This window comes from Ixodes scapularis, unplaced genomic scaffold (assembly GCF_016920785.2).
Source record: "Ixodes scapularis isolate PalLabHiFi unplaced genomic scaffold, ASM1692078v2 PGA_scaffold8__174_contigs__length_109621045, whole genome shotgun sequence".
Classification (NCBI taxonomy): Eukaryota; Metazoa; Arthropoda; class Arachnida; order Ixodida; family Ixodidae; genus Ixodes; species Ixodes scapularis.
In genome coordinates this window covers 76,755,563-76,776,112 of record NW_024609883.1, presented here as the reverse complement: position 1 = coordinate 76,776,112, position 20,550 = coordinate 76,755,563, and the positions used below count along the sequence as shown (strand labels likewise).

General features: G+C 47.2%; 1 protein-coding gene across 1 annotated transcript; it reads right to left on the bottom strand.

Annotated features, from left to right (window-relative positions):
• Nucleotides 1-12,819: 12,819 nt before the first annotated feature.
• On the bottom strand, nt 12,820-13,650 carry LOC8031202 (omega-amidase NIT2-like). The gene has a single exon (XM_040215290.1). It carries the CDS (start codon nt 13,648-13,650, stop codon nt 12,820-12,822), a length of 831 nt encoding a protein of 276 aa, XP_040071224.1.
• Between the last annotated feature and the right edge of the window lie 6,900 nt (nt 13,651-20,550).

Sequence of the window (20,550 nt, the reverse complement as noted above, 5' to 3'; positions counted from 1 at the left end):
CGATCCCCTAGGGTTCCTCGCACCTTATGTCATACGAGTGAAGATTTTGTTCCAACGTATATAGCAACATGGTCTGGGATGGGATGAAGAACTACCAGAACCTCCACGGCATGAGTGGACAACGTGGTGCGCCGAGTTAAAGGACTTGGCACGCATCATGGCTCCGAGACACTTACAGAATGCGGATGGTGAGAGCAAGATGGAGCTACACGTCTTCACAGACGCCAGCCCTCAGGCGTATGGTGCCTGTGCCTATCTTCACGCCGTGGACAGAAAAGAAAATGTCAGCGTCACTCTGGTGGTTGCCAAGTCCAGAGTGCCCTGCTTAAGACGCTGACCCTCCCACGACTAGAACTGATGGGAGCCCTCTTGGGAGCACGCATGGCTAAATATCTGTGTACTGTTTTGTTTGGTGTCGTAGTTACACTATGGTACTGGGCAGATTCTATGATAACCCTTGGTTGAATTAAAGGATCAGCAACCGCATGGAAACCTTTTGTCGGTAACCGAGTGACAGAAATACAAGCACTAAGCGGTCCCTCTAATTGGCACCACTGCCCGGGTGGCGCGAACACAGCAGACGCCCTAACTAGAGGGAAGACGGTAATGCAGCTAAGTGCGTATCAATTATGGTGGTCTGGGTCTGAGTGGCTTCCCCGAGAAGAAGGAAACTGGCCAATTGGCAGTACCTCAGAAAATGAAAACCTCAACGGAATTGATGGGGAGAGACGACAACAGGTCTAAATACTGCTGACCACTGTGAGGGCACCAACCGCACTCTTGACGTTGGATAATTTCAGCAGCTATACCAAGATGCTGCGTGTCACAGTGTGGTTAAAACGATTTGTTCAAGGTTGTCGTTGACAGAACAAGTCACCTGAACTGCCCCTAACGGCAGATAATATTAGAGATGCAGAAGCTTTCTGGATCAAGAATGTTCAACGAGAATGCTTCGGCAGAGAGATCCAGGAGCTGGTTCAAGGCGGATGCATCTCAAAAGTATCGAGAATAACCGATCTGCAGCCCTTTCCTGACGACACAGGAACCTTGCGTATTCGAGGCAGACTTCACCAAGCCACAGCCTCGGAGGAGGTGAGCCATCCTACTCTTCTGTTAGGAGATCACCCTTTCACCAAGTTGCTTGACATGAATGCTCACCTCAGAGTATTACATGGAGGCTTGCAGGCTACTCTGACAGAAATCCGTGACAGATTTTGGCTCTTAAGTTCACGACGAGCCGTGAAGAAGATCATCGCGGAATGTCGCATCTGTCGACGATTCCAAGCAAAACCGGCCACGGCCCCCGTAGCTCCGCTACCACGGGGCAAAGTGGAAGAGAGTCAACCCTTTCAAGTCGTGGGAATCGACCTCGCCGGGCCACTGTTGGTCAACTCAGCAGGGCAGTGCGTTAAGGCCTACGTTGCCTTATTCACTTGCGCGACCACTAGGGCACTACACCTCGAGCTGGTACCAACCGCGGCCACGGCGCCATTTCTTTTGGCCCTGCGACGCTTCGCGTCACGAAGAGGTCTCCCAAGCACCATTTATAGCGACAATGCGCTGACATTCAAAAGAGCAGCGAAGGACCTGCCGGCCTTGTGGGAGGCTGTTCGCAGAGCGGAATCTCAAGACTTCTGCAGTGTACACCGAATCACCTGGAAGTTCATTGTAGAACGGGCAGCCTGGTGGGGAGGCTGGCGGGAAAGGATGGTGAGGTCGGCGAAAACGTGTGTCCGGAAAATTCTTGGACGGCAGAGCTTGTCGTTTGAATAACTAACGACGGTACTAGCTGACATCGAGGCAGCGCTGAACTCTCGGCCCCTCACCTACCTTCATGCCGATAATAGTGAACCAGCGGTCTTGAACCCGCTCACCTGCTAATAGGAAGACGACTGATAACTCTTCCAGAGACCCACGCGTCATCGAGAGATTCACTAACAGGTCGGTGAAAATATAGACAGAGGCTCATGAACAAATTCTGTCTACGTTGGAAGAAAGAATGCCTACTAGGGGGAGCTTCGTTCGGCGCACCTTGCAACACCGCTCAGCAGCCGTGCACCGAACGTTGGTGATGTAGTATTGTTGCATGACCGTATCACTCCAAGACATCTTTGGACCTTGGTACGTGTCGTTGAAGTTTTTCCAGGAAGAGATGGAAATGTAAGGGCTTCTGCTGTTAAGCTGCCGTCTGGTTGTGTAATCCGACGGCCAGTGCAGCTGCTCTACCCATTGGAAACTTTGTAAATCTTATCCCAAATTTCCTCACTTTGTGAGCAGGGGGAGGATGTTAAAAAAATAACAATGAACACCACTGACCAGAGACATTTAGTCTGGAGCTAAAAGAAGACGAGGGGGATGGGGAATCGCGAGCGCGAGCGAACGAGCCGTCGGATAAACCGTTTAACACAAGCCGGTTGTGCTGTTATTCTTTCTCGACCTCAGTGTCCTCAACGAGTACTTAGCGAAAGAGCGCCTCAAAGCACTACACTTTCCAGAGGCGTGGAGAAGTTAAAACGATGCTTTACCGCATACCAAAAGTTACGGCATTCAAAGTGGCTGCGCCCAGGTGAAAAAATTACCGTATCTCCACGTGGTGAATGATGTTGATTTGGGCGAAGCTCGGGTGGTTCTGATGATACTTATTTTGGTAATAGGTAGTGCTGATGGTGCTGTTTTCATTCATGTCAGTAGGAGATTTTTTTTTTTATTTGATGTAGAGAAAGGAAATCAGTGATGTTAGCCTGGAGTTGATCTCCTGACTGGCTACTCTAAGTGGGGAGGGGAGTTAGGGGATGAAAGATATAAGTATGAAAAGAAGGCGTTTCATCTCAGACCCACACACACTCACACGCACGCGCAATACATAAATTAGCAAGGAAAAAAAAAAAAAAAAGGCGGGCAACTTTTGCGATCTTAGGTCAGTCTTTTGTCAAGGCCTGTTGCTGACAGGAACTTTAGAAGGGCATTCGTTGACTTCGCAGCGTGGCTTTCGTCATCCCATGGTCCCAGAAGATGTTGAAGAGTGAGGGCTGATCCAGTTGTCTGATGAATGTCTTTGTAGAGCTGGTGCCGATTATCAGTATACTTAGGGAATTCAAGTAATATGTGTTTGATGTCTTCAATGTTTCCGCATAGGGGGCAGTTGGGTGATTCGAGCTTTCCGATGAGATGAAGGTAGTAGTTTGTGTAAGACACTTTTAGCCGCATTCTATGAAGAACTGCCTCCCGTCACCTCTTGAGACCGCGTGGAACTTGGAACGTTAAATTTGGGTCAATTATTTTTAAGGACGAGCTCTGGTGGGCGACCGCTTTCCAATGACGCGCTGCAGTAGGTCTCCCCAGGAGTGCCACAGCTGCACGAATGTCTGACCTTGTAAATGGAGCCATAACTTGCTGAACGAGGTCATGGCCACGTGCAGCCATAGCATCAGCCATTTCATTTCCTTGTAGGCCACAGTGGCTGGGTATCCCGTGGAAAGAAATTGAATGTCCTAAAAGGTTAGCATCTGCATGAACTTTCAGAATTTGTAGAACTAATTGCCTATTTGGACTCTTTCTACGTGGAGACTGCAGCGATTGGAGAGCTGACTTAGAGTCAGTAATAACTGTCCAAGTGCGAGGAGACACATCTAATATGTAAGAAAGCGCTTCACGAATGGCTACCAACTCTGCCGCAGTGGAGCACATTCTGTGAGACAACTTGTGACCCGCGCTCAGACAGAGCGCGGGGACGCCAATCCAATCGATGATCCTTCATGTGTAGTCGATGCATCTGTGTATAAATGGCAGGAGGAAGAGTGCCGCGTATATGAAACAGACAAAGAAAACTGACGAAGAAGAACTCGAGAGAGCGCTGATTTTTTAATTATTCCTGGGATGTCTGTGTGGAGCACAGGAGGGGGCAACAACCAAGGAGGCGTAGCGAGGATGAGAGAGTCCTGATATGCATTTGGAATGTTCTCTTTGTGATCAATAATGGCCTGTGCAATGCGGCTGTAGAAACACCTCTCCGGTATGTCCGCTAGGTGGTGCGAGTCATGCCGTGTAAGGTGCCTTATGTGATTTCGCAGAGTCTCCTGAACGCGAATGGCTCTGATAGGTAGGCAGTGAGTTTCATCTATTGTATCAATGGTCGAGGTTGAACGAGGTACCCCAAGGCATACTCTGAGCGCCTGTGCTTGAAGAGATTCAAGCTTTTTCATGTTTGTGGGACTTAAACCATGCATAACTGGCAAGCTGTAGCGGAGAACGCCAACGAATAAGCTGTTATATAAACGCAGAAGTCCAGCTGCGGATGTCCCCCAGGTTGTGCCGCTTATAAACCTCCCTAAACTAATAAATGCAGAAAGCTTCGTCTTAAGATGTTTTAGTTGCGGATTCCATGTTAGGCCCTTGTCTATATAAATTCCGAGAAAAAGATGGTTTGGAGTGTAAGGAATATCTGTACCATGGAGGGAAAGAGGGTAACGGCTCATTTTTATCCTCGTGAAAGCTACAGCTGCTGATTTTGTTGGAGCAATTTCAAGCCCCCGATCGTAAAGAAATTGCGATACTTGAAAAAGTGCCTTCTGTAGTCGAGCATGTACCTGCTTAAGAGAGGCAGCAGTTGCCCAGAGGCAGATGTCGTCGGCATAAAGTGTAAGGTGCACGGAATCTGGTACAGCCTTCGTAAGCCCGATAAGTGCGATGTTAAAAAGAACCGGACTAAGAACGCCCCCTTGGGGTACGCCCTTCGCTAAAACATGATATGAGGTGCATGTAGATTGTTCGATTAGTCAGCAACCCAGTCAAACAGTCGCCCACTAATTCCAACTGATTGGAGTCCTTGTAGAACGGCTGAATGTCGGATATTGTCGAAAGCTCCACGTACATCGAGAAACACTGCTTAGTAAACTTTCCCCGAAACTTCTGGTCTTCAACATGGGCTACAAGATCGATGACGTTGTCAATCGAGCTACGGCCTTGCCTGAACCCCGTCATTGTAGCTGAATATGCTGAGTTTGATTCGAGGAACCACTCCAGCCGTGACAGAATTAACCGCTCCATGCATTTGCCGACGCAGCTAGTTAAAGAAATTGGCCGGTAAGACTTCAAATCAAGAGGAGACTTACCCGCTTTGAGTACAGGAACGATGTTCGCAATTTTCCACGCTTGTGGAACATGGCAGTTTGTCCATGAGTCATTAAATATCTGAAGCAGCAGCTGGCGAGCGGCTTGTCCTAGGTGGGCAAGTGTACCGTAAGTGATTTTATCTGGACCAGGCGAAGAAGAGTGATCAAGGGAGGCTAAAACTTCATCTAGTTCTGGCGCACTGAAGATGGCATTCATGGGCGCTGAAAAAGAAGTATGTTCAGCGCTTAAATGCAGTGGAACATCGTCGTTTAAGGCTGGCAGAACGAGAGAAGCGCAAAACTCTTCAGCGATGTCACGTGGCGAGCGACCTGTGTGGAGTGATAACGCAAGAAAAGGCGTTTTTTGTTGCGGTTTGGACCTTAGTCCGCGAGCAACGTGCCATATTTTTGACAGTGGAACACGGGGATCAAATGAGGAAGCACATGTTCTTCTCCACTTCTTCCGACCTAGTTTATCCAAGTGACGGCGGATATGTTTTTGAGTGCGCCTGTCTACTCGTACGTCAGCAGCTAATTTGGTTCGTCGAGCGCGACGCTCTGCCTGACGACGAATCGCTCGAAGTTTTTCGTATTCCGCATCCACAACGGTGCGCGAGGCTGGGAGACGGACAGTCCTGGTCGCTTCCGTCGCTGATAGCTCTATCGTTGAGACAAACTTCTCGTAAGTGCTTGTTCCTTGCAGGCGCAGTTCCACATTGTCTCGAAAACATGGCCAATCTATATATGAAGTGAGAACATGATTATAATAATTTGCTTGGAACCCTCTGACCGTTATGTAGGTAGGCATATGGTCACTGCCATGAGTCTCTATATCAACAAGCCAGGAGTTTTGGGACAGGAGCTCGCGCGACATGAACGCAACTTCTAAACAACTACTGCAGCGACTACCTCGAATGAACGTAGGTGAACCATCATTCAGGAGACATAGGTCGTAAGAGTCCGCCAGATCGAGTAGCTCTCGTCCCCGTGGCGTCGTTCTTACACTGCCTCACGCCATATTATGGGCATTGAAATCACCTACTAACAAAATGTGGGATTTGCATTGTCGAATAATATTATCTAATCTCGAGATATCGAAGCCGCAGGCCGGAGCTATGTATACAGCAATAACGGTGAATGTAACTTTCCCCTTTCGAACTGTGACACTCACATACTCATTGTCCGGATGAGGGGTGATATCATGTGACACATAGGTTAGGTATTTCCGGAGCGCAAGAAAAACTCTACTAATGCCATTAGGACGAGCCGACTGAAATATTTCATATCCCGAAAGTCGAAAGTCGGATGGAACGCGTGATTCGCTAACAGCTAAGAAAGGAAAGTGATATTTGAACATAAGCTGTCGGAAGTCGGAAAGCCGAGGACGAAGTCCTCTCACGTTCCACTAAAAAACGGTCGCATTTTTAAGACTTTCTTGGAATGACGAAACGTCAACCATTATTCTGATGCGAATTTCCTGCCATCGCGATAACTGCGGGTTCGAATACTAGGATTCCTTGCAGAATGCTTTTGAAGGCACATGATGGTAGTTGTGCCGTGAAACTTCGTAGGGCAGAGAAGACAAGGCAGATGATATCGCCAATTGTCATGGAGCAGAATACGGAAGGTGCAGGTTGCTGGGGACGCTTATCAGCTTTGACAACGTCGCTGTATGTGCGCCTGTTGGCCGTGCAGGAAGATACGTCTGTAGCTTTAAACTCATCTGTAGAGGTAGCGGGCTTGCGAGGATGTCCTTGGTTTGGCGTTGGTGGGATTGTTGTAGATGCCCGAGTCTTCTTCTTGGTCTTCTGTGGCGGCCCCTTAGGCTTCGCACCTTGTTCGGCAACGCTAGGCGTTTCTTGGGCGTCTGCAGTGTCCGTTGCACTAAAAGTAGCGCTTTTTGGAATTGTGTTCTCGTTCGACGGCGAAGCGAGCTTTGGTCCATGAACAAACTGCTTTGTTCTGGCTAGGGCTCTTAGGCGCACGTTGCAATTTACATAGTCTGCAGGGTGTTCACCACCGCACTTGACTGCCGTTTCTCCCGGGCAGTCCCTCGTTAAGTGTGGTTGAGCACACTTCTTGCACTTGGCGTCTCCTTTGCAATATTTTGCAACATGGCCAAGCACTTGACACTTGAAGCACCTGGTCGGCGCTTCGATGTACTCGCTGACCTCGTGTTTGGTGAATCCGAGGCTTATTCTGTATGGGCGTTCTGTGTTGGGGCGGAAAGTTAAGACTGCCTTGTCTGTTGGTTGGGCAGCTTCCCCAGGTTTTCCTCGACGTCGGTAGAGTCGACGGGCTGCAATGACCCCGTCTTGCTGCAGGAACGTGGCCAGCTCGGCGTCCGTGTGCCAAAGGGGTACGCCTCTGATTATGCCACAGTTCTGCAGATATGTTCTGGGCACCGTGGCTTGAACGGGAACTCCGCCGAGGCAGCGAACCTTCAAAAGGCGGTCCACTGTGGCGGTTTCAGCGACTTCTACTAGAAGTCCACCTCTGGGAGTGAAACGATGTCTTATTATGGCAGCCGCCGCCTCCGCGTTTACCTCGGCGCTCAAGCTCAATGGATTTTGATGTTGCAAACGATGTCCTTCATTTGCAGGCACAAATAGGACAGGGATTCCAGTTGTTCTCTGACGGCGATGCTCAACGAGAACGAACCCCTCAAGATCGCCCTCGATGAGCTCTTGTTCCATTGAGTCGCTCTCCGCTGCCAGTTGTTTGGCAGGCGTTAAAGTTGAATTGTCGCCTCCACCGCCGTGACGTTTTCCGAGAGTAGAGCGCGCGGGTGGGGTTTCTTGAGTGACGTACGTGTCTTGAGTGACGTACGTGTGGTCTTCGTTTGGAGATGTCTGTGAATAACATGAAGATCCGGTCGCTGATGCCAGTGCAGAAGTACCGGGTAGAGAGGTCATGTCGTATTTCGGGTTCTCCCAAGGGACCCTGCCGTGAGGAGCTGCAACCGGTTGTCCCTGGCCGCGGTTGGTGCTTTCAATTCTCTTCTCCTTATGTCCGAGCGTATCCAAATGTATTCAAAGCTTGAAATAGTCAAAAACGCGAGGGCAGAAAAAAGAACGGTAATTACTTCTTGAAGCGTCGTCTTCCTCCTGTGTCAGTAGGAGGATGTGTGATTTTCTTATTTTTCTTTTTTTTTTAAGAAGACAGATGGGATGGCAACTCAGAACCCCCTACTCTTTTTTTTTCTTCTTTTTCTTGATACTGATTTTGGTCATGGGTAGTGCTGATGGTGCCGTTTTCATTCATGTCAGTATAGAATGTGTGGTTTTCTTCTTTTTGTTTTTTTAAGCAGACAGATGGAATGGCATCTCAGAGCCCCCTATTTGTTTTTCTTTTTCTTTTTTATTTTTTTTTTCATCTTTTTTTTCTTTTTTTCTTGCTCTCACTGCTGAACTCACGAGCAGGGGTACTCCGGACGGCGGACGAACATACGGACATGGCTAGCCCCTAAGGAGCTTCGCCCCTAAAAGGTCTATAAAAGTATTTTGTTTTCTTTCGTCCTCCGTCGCTTGAGTTAAGTATCTGGTATTCGGGACGAATAATAATAAACATTTCAACCTGGACTGCACGAGAAAGTATAGGTGATGCAAAACAATAATGTGATATTCACGTGTTTTTCGTGAACATCTTCCAATGGCGTGGAGGAATCAAAAATATGTTTCACCGCGTTCTAGAAGTGACTAGAATCAATATGGCTACCCCGTTGTGGAAAAAGTATAGACCTTTTTCGCATAACCTCAAACCAGTCAGTAACTGACGTACCCTCGACCTGATGCATTTTTGGATTACCCGCTGACACAGGGTATGCAACCGCCAAGGGTATGGGCGAAAAGGCTTAAAAACGGACGTCGTGCATGAGTGAGTTCCGAGTGCTCCTTTTTACCGTGCTGCAATTTCCGAAAATCTACGGTTGTCCGGCTACCACTGCGTGGTCGATGGATAAATAATTTTAAAAACGCATAAAAACAATAGCAGCAAGTGTGCCATGAGCACAAGGAGCTGCCGCGCGAGTGTGGCTGCAATGTTATCGAGCTTCGCATTTTCCCCAAGAATCCTTATTTATGAAGTCAGTCGATTGCGAGCTTGAATCGCGAGAGATTCGTATCAGAATCAACGTCACGTTTAAGCTCACGACCACTTCGTCTACGACAAGACGACCGATTTTAATTCCCGGTGCAGGTGGTCCAATTAGGTTATCACTGCAAGCTCCATGGTATGTGAAAGGTATAAAAAAAGTTTACATGCCACCACTCAAGAAGGAGCTATCAACTGTCGAGAGCTTACTTGCATAGACTACACTAAACTGCTCATATATACTTCGCTGTGGAAACTCAATCAAAACACACCACCGTCTTCGTCCTCGTTCTCTCGAGGAGACGACGTGATGGCCTGGGAGTAGCCAGCTGGATTCAACCGGACAAGCTCCAACCAAGTTATTGCAGCCCACCCTAGCCAAGTCTAGCCAAGTTCCCCCCATACCCACACCGTTGCCTACCGAGATAGCTGTGCTGCCAGAACTAGCCGATATTTTTTTTTTCTACGCCGCTAGAAGGCGTCGTCGGCGCCGGAATTCTCAAGATGGCGGCGCCGTTAAAGAAAAGGTCTATACATATGAAGCAGATGGTGGCAGAGCAGACGCTTGTGAAACGTGTTTTGCGCGTTCTCAGAACCAATGCTTGACTGTGACTTGCCAGAAACGTGAAGTGGAAATTGATCACGGGCCTTTACATTTTGCGAGTCACGCAACTATTTTACCACTCGCGAATCCCTTAAGCCTTGTCGAATTACAAAATTCCGGATGGTACTTAAAATGTCTTGGATATATTTACTAAACTGAGTTAAGTCCACAGAAAAAAAAATAAACGTTACGAACTACGTTTTGACAAAACGAAACTTAAAACAACATTGAAAAGCTGATCTGAAAAAAAAAAATGAAAGACGTTTATGATCCCCTGTAACGCCGAATCAGAGCGCAGCTCTTGAGGAGGAGGAGGAGGAGGAGAATTCGGCACGGAGAGGAGGCTATGCCACTCTTCCTTACCTGCTCGCCTCCCATTTTGTGGAAAATTTTCCGCTAAATTTGATGGAGAGTGTTTCCTGCTAAATTTAGAAAGGAATTTTTTGCGCTAAATTTATTGCGGAAATTTTTCCACTAAATTTAGCGGGGAAATTTTCCCGCTAAATTTAACAGGAAACTTTTGCCGGTAAACTTAGCGGGTAAATTTTTCCGTTAAATTTAGCGGGGAAATTCACCCATAATACACCGCGCGGTTACGCCGACGGCGACACCGACGCCGCTCAAGCCGGAAACGAGCGCCTAAGCGCTGCGCTCTAAAAAAAAAAAAAAAGAAAAGAGAAAAACACGGAAGAATAACACTTGAAGTGACGAAGACAGACAGTATAGTTCTATCAAGCGTACTCTCTGTCTTCGTCTCTACATGTTTTATTATTTCGTGTTTATTTCAAAACATATGACAGCGTGACGACAGTCTGCCGGAGCATTGCCGCTTGACCACTGCCGCTTCACCAGGAGATCCACACAAACGGTAATCCAGCTCAGTGTTTTAGTTCGTCGCTCGAAGCGTGGCTCACCTGACACGAGTAAAAACATTACCCCCTGATAGATTGCAATTCTTAAATAATCCCAGGTAGCCCCTGCATTACGCGGCACGAAATATTTGTGGGTTCACATGGTCGCTGTTGACTCCTATTAGAAGGTAGGCGCTGGAGAAGCATAGAACCCCTCGGTAAGGTGGCGAAAACGGCAAAAACCACGAATACATCAGCGACTTGCCTTTCCTATTGGAGACAAGTGAGCGAAGAGCAACCTTATACAATGAGGAGCTGAAAAAAAAAAAAAACACTTCTGGTTGATTTTCTTTTATCGATGCCACTAACGGATCCCGTCCCATGGTGGTCCTTGAACTGCACTATGCAGATGCACTTTGTACTTAAAAGAGATGCCTCACCGCGTACAAAGTCATATAAACAAAAACAAAAAATGATGCCAATATCTCTGCTCTCACTACGCCGATTCTCGACAAAATGCAATACAATTTAGGGCAGGAGGAAGGGAATTCCAACATCGCAACACTTTACAAACTGTTGGGTTCGAAGATTCAGCCTGTTTTTCCGGTCGTCGGCGGTTTCGGAAGCAACCACCACAGCTTCCCTCGATCGCCGCCTAAGGTCCGCACACGGTTGTCTTCAAAGACCCAATCCTTCCTCCCGGGTGTTAGCGGTTTCGCGCAAACGGCGTGGTCGCTTCGACTCGGTTTTTCGTTGTCCCGTACCTTGGTCATCGCCACGGCCTCTGATCCCCCCCTCTCTCCCTCCAGCGGTGCATCAATGGAAGCTGGCCAGAAGACCCCCCGCCCCCCCCTCTAGTAAGGAAAAAGAAGGCGTCAGTTGAAAACAACCAGAGCGAAAGAACAAGGCGGGAACCGCGCCGCGGCCTTATGGAACCAGTCCAGTCTAGACCGAACCAATCCAAACCACGACCGTCCAAACGAAAGACGGCTGCATGCACCGTATTAATAAATCCTAAATCAATTATTAAACATGTATCATTTCTGCAGTGTACGTCCCGTCATGCTTAGTGAGGCAGAAAGTATGCTAAGAGCTAGGATCTGCCGAAACTGCTGATCTTGGAAGAGCATGATTGCTCGGGATCCAGGGCAGATATGGAGGCGACGCAGCTCCCAGATGACGGACGGAAATGATAATTGATTTCGATCGCTCATTGGCAGACGAGTCTTCCAGAGGAGATCATCCCGGAGCGTGTCCGAAAGGACTATTTGAAATCATCATAACCGGCAGGAAAACGGTCGAAGTCATATTCCTTGCACGACTTCGCACGATTGATCCTTCGCTTGCTGAAACTGCCATTGTATCCGAAGAAGGCACAAGGGTAGTTTTATCACTATTATTAACATGTGAAACATTCATCTAATTGAATCACGCGTTGTCATTTCCAGAGACATCATTGCTGCGTGTGTTGAACACTGAAAATTTGCGGTCACGGAGTCATTGTCTGGATCTAGATAACGAAGAGGAATCCTAGGAAGGAGAGTAGCTCAAGGTAATGAAGTCAGTAAAATAAATGTGCTTCGTATGAAGCCGGTAGTTTTCTCCTTCGTCAAGCAGCCTGTATCGAACTGTAAAATTAGATTAACTAAAGAAAAAGCAATTCAATGATCAACGATAATTCTTCCTTGTTACGAAGACTATACAGCTTTAGGCACTGAGAGAAGCCACGAAAAAAAAGTATCTCCCTTTATAATAGTACATACATATAGCAGAAAAAGAAAAAGTCTACCGATCAATATTATGAATATTAATAAAATCTTATGAAACAATATATCAGTTGAAGAAAACATCCAAAAAACTATATCAAACTTTTACATTTTTATATATATTCTCTTCGTAGCTCTCTGTCATGTGCTTTCACAAACAACATAGAGCTGCCTAAATTTCACTGTTCTGCATATTTGAGAAACCAACCACAAGCAACTCAAGAATAAGAAATATCCCATAAAACGCACACTTGGATAGAAAACGCCCTCAAGCTCAAAGTAAATGGCCCAATCCCAAAGAAGCAGAATGATCTTCTCTAGAATGCATAGGCCAATCTTTTCCGCCTTGTAGTCGTCACAGGTAACAGTCCTGAGGAAACTGAAACGTCAGTTCTTCAATCTTTACAGCTTACCACCTTGTACAAATCATTCCTTTTTTTGTTGTTCACGGGCATTTGGTTCCTCACCCGATCCAGATAGTTGAAGTCCACTTCAGCAAGCACAATTTCTTCGCCAACTCCGGCAGACTGTATGACATTGGCGGTCGGATCCACCAACATGCTATATCCCCAGGTGACGTACGACGCCGTTTCATCCCTTGCGGGCGACACCATTGCCACGTAAACCTGGTTTTCCAACGCCCTACACCTCGGAACCAGCTTCCAATACAACGGACCGGTTGTCGTGTTGAAAGCCGCAGGATACACCACTAACTTGCAACCAAGCTGCGCGTATATATGAGTCATGGGCGCAAACGCAATATCGAAACATACGCCGACGCCCACTTTGCAGAACGGAGTGTCAAAGGTGGTCAGTGCGTCGCCCGGCGTCACAAAGTCCGACTCCCGAAAGGTGATTTTGCCTGGGACGTCGATGTCATAGAGGTGTACTTTCCGGTGCTTGGCCAGAATCGAACCGTCCGGTCCGTACACCAAGGAGGTGTTGTAGATTTTCCCGTTCTCCCTCTCTGACAGGGTGCCTCCGACGAGATAGACTTTGTTTTCTTCGGCGCATCTTGACAACATCTCGCTGGATATGCCGGGTATCGACTCCGCGTGCTTCGAGAAGTATTTCGGTTCGTACGGGAAATTGAAGCATTCTGGGAGGCAGAGTATCTTGGCTCCCGCAGAAGACGCATCTCTGATTAGCCTACTTGCTCTCTTGAGGTTTTCCGCCTTGTTGGCTGTCACTGCCAGCTGGAGCAAGGCCAGGCGAAACTTGTTCATCTTCACGATTCGCAGACTCGGAGCAAACAAATACGTTGTTCCACACTCCGTGGTCGTTATTAATAGGACCTCGCCAAGGCAACTGCTAAAACGATCCGGGAGAGGTTTGCCACAAAGAGATACAAGCGGATCCTTTTCTACAAAGGGCGTCCTAGTGGTTGCATTTAATAAGCGGTTGCCGTGAGGTGTCAGCCACCTCACTACGCAACTTGAATATATTGTGTGCATTGACACGCTTCAGTTAGAACCACCAGAGCATGCAGTTTCCGTATGCCTTTAGTCGTTCCACATCGTTGCCTATTGTTTGCTGAGTCAAGCCGCGCATACAAATTAACAAAAGAGAGCGTAACACAAGCTCTATTGTTCTAGTTCACTGCACCCTTTTGTTTTACGGAATACTTGCCTAGAAAGGACACGTCGGCGACGAAAGAAATGACGTTTCTAAAGATTGAAGAAAAACGTATCACTTAAAGTTCTAAAAATTATAAGAACGTTTGCTGAAGATCGTTTTTAGACGTAAATGAAAAGAAAACTTTAGTTTTTTCCTTCACCAATATTGTGAAGTTGTTGATGTTTTATGATAGGGTTGAGGACATTCAATCGGAGCTGCACTGGCTTATGAACACGATCGCAACTGCCACTGAATTGTCAGGCTTTCACTTTTATGGGAATAAATAGCACCAAACGTCTTGTTGCTGATTACACTAATGGATTTTCAAGGGCAGAACCTTATTTCGTCAGAAACCGAAAACAAAAAACTGTATACAAGATTTATTGATATAATTTTAATTACTGTTTAGGTAATCTATTGTCACGGGTGAAGGCGATGAGACGATGAGTAATGAACTGAAGTAAACGTTTAAATGGGCAAACTTCTTTCCAAAATAAAAAAAAAAAACTACCAAATGGGGCAAATGAAGATAACCAGAACGTCGCAGGGCGTAGGAGTAGGCGGAGACGCAGAGTCGAGCGCTTGCCAGAGAGTGGGTCGCCGTTGGGAAAGTATCAGCGAGTGAAGGTGAAGATGAGAATGAAGAGGACGAAAAGAATCGCTCATTCCTCGAATAAAATTGGCGATTAAACGGGAGCTTGGCACTACATTCCGCAGTATCCAGTGAGTGTAGAAGAAAGCACAGCGTAAACAGATGCTTAATTTATTAATTCTAGAAGTGTGTGCCGTTCCGTGGCACACCGAGCAAAGTCCGCATAACGCCCATTTGTGTAAGGGACGTTTCGAACTGTACTCATTTATGCTGCATTTCACGTCCTAAAGACTCTGGTTACTGGTTCTGAAATACATGTTTCTAACGCACGAAATATGTAACCTTCACTAAAACAGACGCATTTTTCGGAGGAACATACCGTGCGGACAGGGATGGGCAGTATTTCAAATACTTGTATTTGAAATACCTATTTCAAATACTTTGTGTATTTTGCATTTGTATTTAATTACAAATTGGATAATGTATTTGACGTGTGTGTTTAAATACTAAAACGTGGGTATTTCAAATACAATTGTAATTAAAAACAATTTTGTGGCCGAAAATACATCCCTCAAATTTATTGTCACCCTCCAGAGCTGGAAGAAAACTACGTTCTGCGCCGAATGCAGTGTCTCTCAATCAAGCACAAGTGTTTAGTGACTGTGATTACGGTGCTAGCCCAGGGCAAGAATAGTGACGACATCGATGTTCACAGGCAGCCTGGCTAAATAAGTGCCTGTGACAACTTGGAATGCTTTCCAGCCTGACTTTCATCCATATTTTTGCCTGGAACATTCTAAATGCGCGGGTCGTCCAGTTTTTCGTAACTGGTGCGAGTTGCGACAATAAAAAATTCTCTAGCTAGTACTGCGCGTCTTGGTCGTCTCGGTTTTTTGTTGGTCTATACCAAAATGTAATCGACAAAAAAAAAAAAAAAAAGCTGCTTGAAGCTGTGTACTTTTTTCACCTATTACGTCCAAGCTGATTACATTTTTTGTGGTTATATTTCTATTACGTTACTAGAGCCTCGCACACTAACTCCCGAGTTTGCGATGCAAAATTAAAATAAGATATCCAGAAACCCGTTGCAGGTGCCCTGAAGCCGCTGACGCACATTTTGAGGAATGTATTTGGAAAAGTATTTGGAGGAGACAAAATACATTTAATTGTATTTGTATCTTGTACTTAAATGTTTTTTTGGAAATGTTATTAGATTTGTAATTAAATACATTTTAACGAAGTATTTTGTATTTGTATTTAGATACATATTTGCATGTATTTCGCCCATCCCTGCGTGCGGACAACATACCCGTGGAATTCGCTCGCAACATCTTTCTATACCACGTTTCACTGTAAGATGTACGTATCGAAGTGAATGCTCCGAGCTGCCACGTCTTTCTGAAGTTCACACTGCCAATATATTCTACAAAAGCCGCGCGGTCTGTAGACACTCTCTGGGGAGCTTTTCTTTCTTGATTAAATTATCAGAAATAATAAACAAAAAGACGGACAATACATCTACTTTGCTTCAAGCTACGATATTCATGTCCAAGCAATTATGTTACGTCCACAAATGAGAGGCACTGGTTACCCATCTACTTTCCTTCAAGCTCCGATATTCATGTCCAGGCTATTATATCACGTTCACCAATAAGAGGCACTGGTTCCCCGGTGTTTGACCCATCTACTTTCCTTCAAGCATCGATATTCACGTCCAAGCTATTCCTTCTACGCCTTCGCCGGAGGATCCTCGGCCTCTACTTGCGCAAAAACATCACCCATCCTATAGTGCACCAGGTGTGTGTGTTCGTCTCCACCCGCTGGTCAGCCAGCTATCGGTTCATGCAACTCGCCCGCCACGAGATTTCCCAAGAGATCCTGATGTTGGAGAAGTCTCTCCACGGTTTCAAGATCACCATCTTCGGGGTCAACTATGCCCCGCAGCTGTCGTATACCTTTCTTGGCAGATCGGCTCACCTACTTCTGGAGTCCTTCTGAAGGCGTGTCATTGCGAATTCGGCAGGTGAGAAGCGAAGTAACCAGACCTGCAAGCTGGATCCACCTGTTAACCTATCCGACACCCCCCTTTCCCCACACGCTGAAGCGGTGAAACGGGCCGAAGTTTGCCCCTGCTTGTGCTCCGTCTAGAGTTGAACACCTGGCGGCGATGCACCAGGTTGCGCCAAAAGTACCTAACCCTGCTCGGCTGGAGGTACTCCTGACGCGGTTCTCACAAAAAACTTCACGGCATTGAAAAACAGACCATCTGGAACGCTTCGCTTCGAGGCCAAAAAACTCTGCAAGGCCAACCAGCTTGGCTCCCTTCTAACAATGTTGACAGCTCCCTCTGCTCAATACCTGCACGTGTTCTTCACGGCCAAAACACACAAGCCAGGTGTTCCCTTAAGGATCATTGTTTCTGAGAACGGCTGCTGCAGAAGCCTTTGGCGCTCTACCTCCAAAAACACCTCTCGGCCGTCCCCCTGGAACAGACCTTCCGAGTGAGTGGTTCCGCTGACGAGTGAGTGGTTCCGTCACCTGCACTCGTCGGGCTCTAACGTCGCGCTCTTTTCGTTGGACGTCAAAAACATGTACTATAGCCTCGATGTTGACTTACTCATGGACTGTGTTGAGCAGGCTGCGACCAAATCGGGACTGGGTTAATTCCAAAATTCTTCTAGTGTCTTCATCGACTTATACATCCATTTCATCTGACTGTATCTGTAGTCAACCCTGGTTGAATATCACGGCAAGGTATACAGGCGGAGGACCGGGGTCTGCAATGGCTCCTGCCTCGTCCCAGTCCTCAGCGTGGTCTACATGGCGGCGGTGGATTGCGCTGTTCAGAGAGAGCTTGGTGTTATGGCTCCCGGAATCCACATCTTCCGTTACGTCAATGACTATTTGGTAATTCACGATCCGTGTGTGTCCCTCGCTTCCATAGAGTAGGTGTTCTCGCGAAATTCGCGAAGACTCGTTTTTACGAGAGAGGACCCGTGCACTGAGAGTCTGCAGTTACTTGACCTGCGACTTACCTCCACCCCTTCTGGAGTCTGCTGGACCTTCCAGAAACGCACCCAGAAGCCGGTGCTGCCATTCGCCCAGTCATAGTTCAAAAACTGTAAAATCTGGTATTGTAACGAGCCTCGTTTCATCTTCCTGCACGAAATCTTACTCCCACCTTTCTCACTCCAGTCTAAACTCTCAGCTTATTGGGCTTCAAAAAGCAGGCTACCCACACGACCTGAGTAGCACCACTCTCTAATCTCTAATATCTCTAATATCTCAGCCCCCGACCGACCGCGCAAAGCCGCCCCTGCCAAAAAGGTTCGCAGTCACGCCCTACCACCATAACACCTCTCACAGTCTGAGAGCCACCGCACGACGGCACGACGTCGATGGTGTTTTTCGAGCAGGTTCCACTTGGGCGCCCTGTGCAGCCGGTTTAATGATACCCCGAACCCAAGGGAGCGGTGCTCAAAGAGCCACTCGAGAGGCTTTGTCGCTTGTGTGACGGGACGCGTATATTCCGTGCCACTAACATGCGGTGGGGAGTACATCGGCCAAACGGGCAGTTGGCTGAACGACAGGTTGCGTGAACACGAGAGGGAATGCTCCAAGAATGAGCCCTACTCTCAGCACCCTGTAGCGACGCACTGTAATGCCCCTGTGGCGGACACCTAAAAGGGCCTTTACGCCAAAGGATCTTTAGCTTAAATGACATTTAAGCAGTGCCACACGGCAACTCAAATGGCATTTAGCGTTAAGGTCCTTTTCGCGAACTTGAGTTCCCGCAGCTCCCTTACGGCTGCCAAAGGCGTACTCTCGCCAGCAGCGGTCTCACTAGAAAAGCGGATTGAAATAAAAAATTAGACTGATATATAAAATCAATGTTTTTGCATTTTTAATATTGAAAAAGAGCGTGTATCAGGTACATTCTGTGCAGACCTCGCTCTACTAGTAGTTTTTTGTTTGTACTCACGGCCCCAGCCATCTAGTAGGCCTCGTCGTCCCGTTGCTCGCCTGCTCGTATCGTCCGCTTCGGCACTTCGATTTCCCTCCTCTCGATCTGCCTAACAACCATAGTTATCTAGCTTTTATTTCTCTACTTTATATTTTATCATACTTTAATAGCGTATTGCTAACTGTTTTTTGTGCATATATATTTCTGCATCTCACTCTCCCGTCCTGCGATGTGTCGAACGACAGAGGAGCGTCCACGACTAGGAAGGGATCGCCGCGCTTCCATTGGAGCGTTGAGGCCACGTGGGTGCTGATACGACTTTGGGCGGGTCGGCTGGAGGACCTCCGACGATCCAACGGCCTCAGCGACGACAGCTTTTGCATATTTGAAACGGCTTCATGCACGCTGTCTCGGGGTTTTCCCCTTTGAATTGGGAGTGAGTGCCCTCATACACACACGGCGCTTTTGCTTGAGTGGTGACATCTCAGCTATTTTTTCCACCGAATCGTTTCTGAAGCTTTTTGAGGTGCGCGCAATCCGGTGTCACTCAGCTCAAGCGCGTAGCTTTGGCTCATGCATAGACGCCATTTTACCACCCAAGACACGCACCGAGTGCGCCAGAGCGTCACGCGGTGGCACATTCAAGGCGACGACGGATGTTTTCACCCTGTGACACACAGACATGTAGAGACCCTAATTGGGAGGCGTGACTGCCGCCATCTATCGTCCTGGAAACCCGTCGAGACAGCGAAGACGTCCGCCACCTGTTGTGTTGGCAAATCCGTTGTATCGGTGCGTCGGCGGCAGCCCTCTCCCTCGGTGAAGCGCGAAAGCGCGACAGTGTCGACAGACCGATGAGCATGCGTTCTCTCGGACGGGGGTTTGCAAAGCGCTCGTAAAGGATTTGGCTCTGAATGCGCCCTGTCTAATTGAAACGAGCGAAGTTGGTAAACTGCGAAGGCTACAGATCCAGTGAGCCAACCAGTGTGTCAGAGGGTTCTGAGCAGACTTGTGCTCCTTACTTGAAAAAAGTAATACAGTACAATTATAAATTACTGAGCCTCAAATATAATTGATTACCGTTACAAATTACTTAGGCTGAAAAGTAACAGATTACTTTACTCGTTACAAATTACTTTCACGCTACTTTTTCCCTACACTTATCCAGAAAATGATAAAAACAAGTTTGATACTTTTTCAAAACTGTTCTGCAACACTACTTTTCATTTCTTATACGCACGTGTTATGGCAGTCTTTGTAAAAATAAAATATTGTATTTAAGAGAAAGATTCTAGGTGCGCCCCGTTCCCCTAAGCTGACAAGGAACCGAAAGCTGCAACCACATCCGCCTCCCCGCTAGCTTACGGCTTCCGGAAATGATTCCCGGAATTGTGCAGACAAGGCTAGCGGTGCGCATGCTCATTAGCAGCGTCTACCTCCGCTACGATATTCGGAGCTAGAGAAGCAATTTACGAAAGCTTCCTTTTGACTCGGCTGTTTCGCCTGCTATTCACAAGAAAAAAAAAATCTTGGTTCTAACGTTACAATGTATAGCCAATTCATAATGTAGGTGTCCCAGCTCACCTTGATGTGTTTTCGAAGGTTAAAGTTTGTTGTTATTGCTGATGACAATGTGTTTTTGTTTTTTTTGGCAAGCAAAGTATGCACTGAAATTCTCATTAAGAGATGGCCATGGAGATGACGGACACTTCACGACCGAAAACTCGACCAGTTAGACAAAACGTGGCGGTTACGGGTTATCGATCGTTCAGCAGTTCTCAATTTCATACCAATATTCGTGGAGTACAAGGGAGGGGAGGGCATACAGCGGGAGAAGCGCTGACCTTTGGTCTCACAAAACAGTAGAGGATCACACCACGTTTACGCGCTCTCTCTCTCTCTTTCAGCACTCCTTGGACTGTAAAGTGAGGAGTGAACTCCACCACCATGCCT

Excerpts from the sequence above, each read along its gene's own strand:
- LOC8031202 (XM_040215290.1), bottom strand. The coding sequence starts at position 13,650 with ATGAACAAGTTTCGCCTGGCCTTGCTCCAGCTGGCAGTGACAGCCAAC.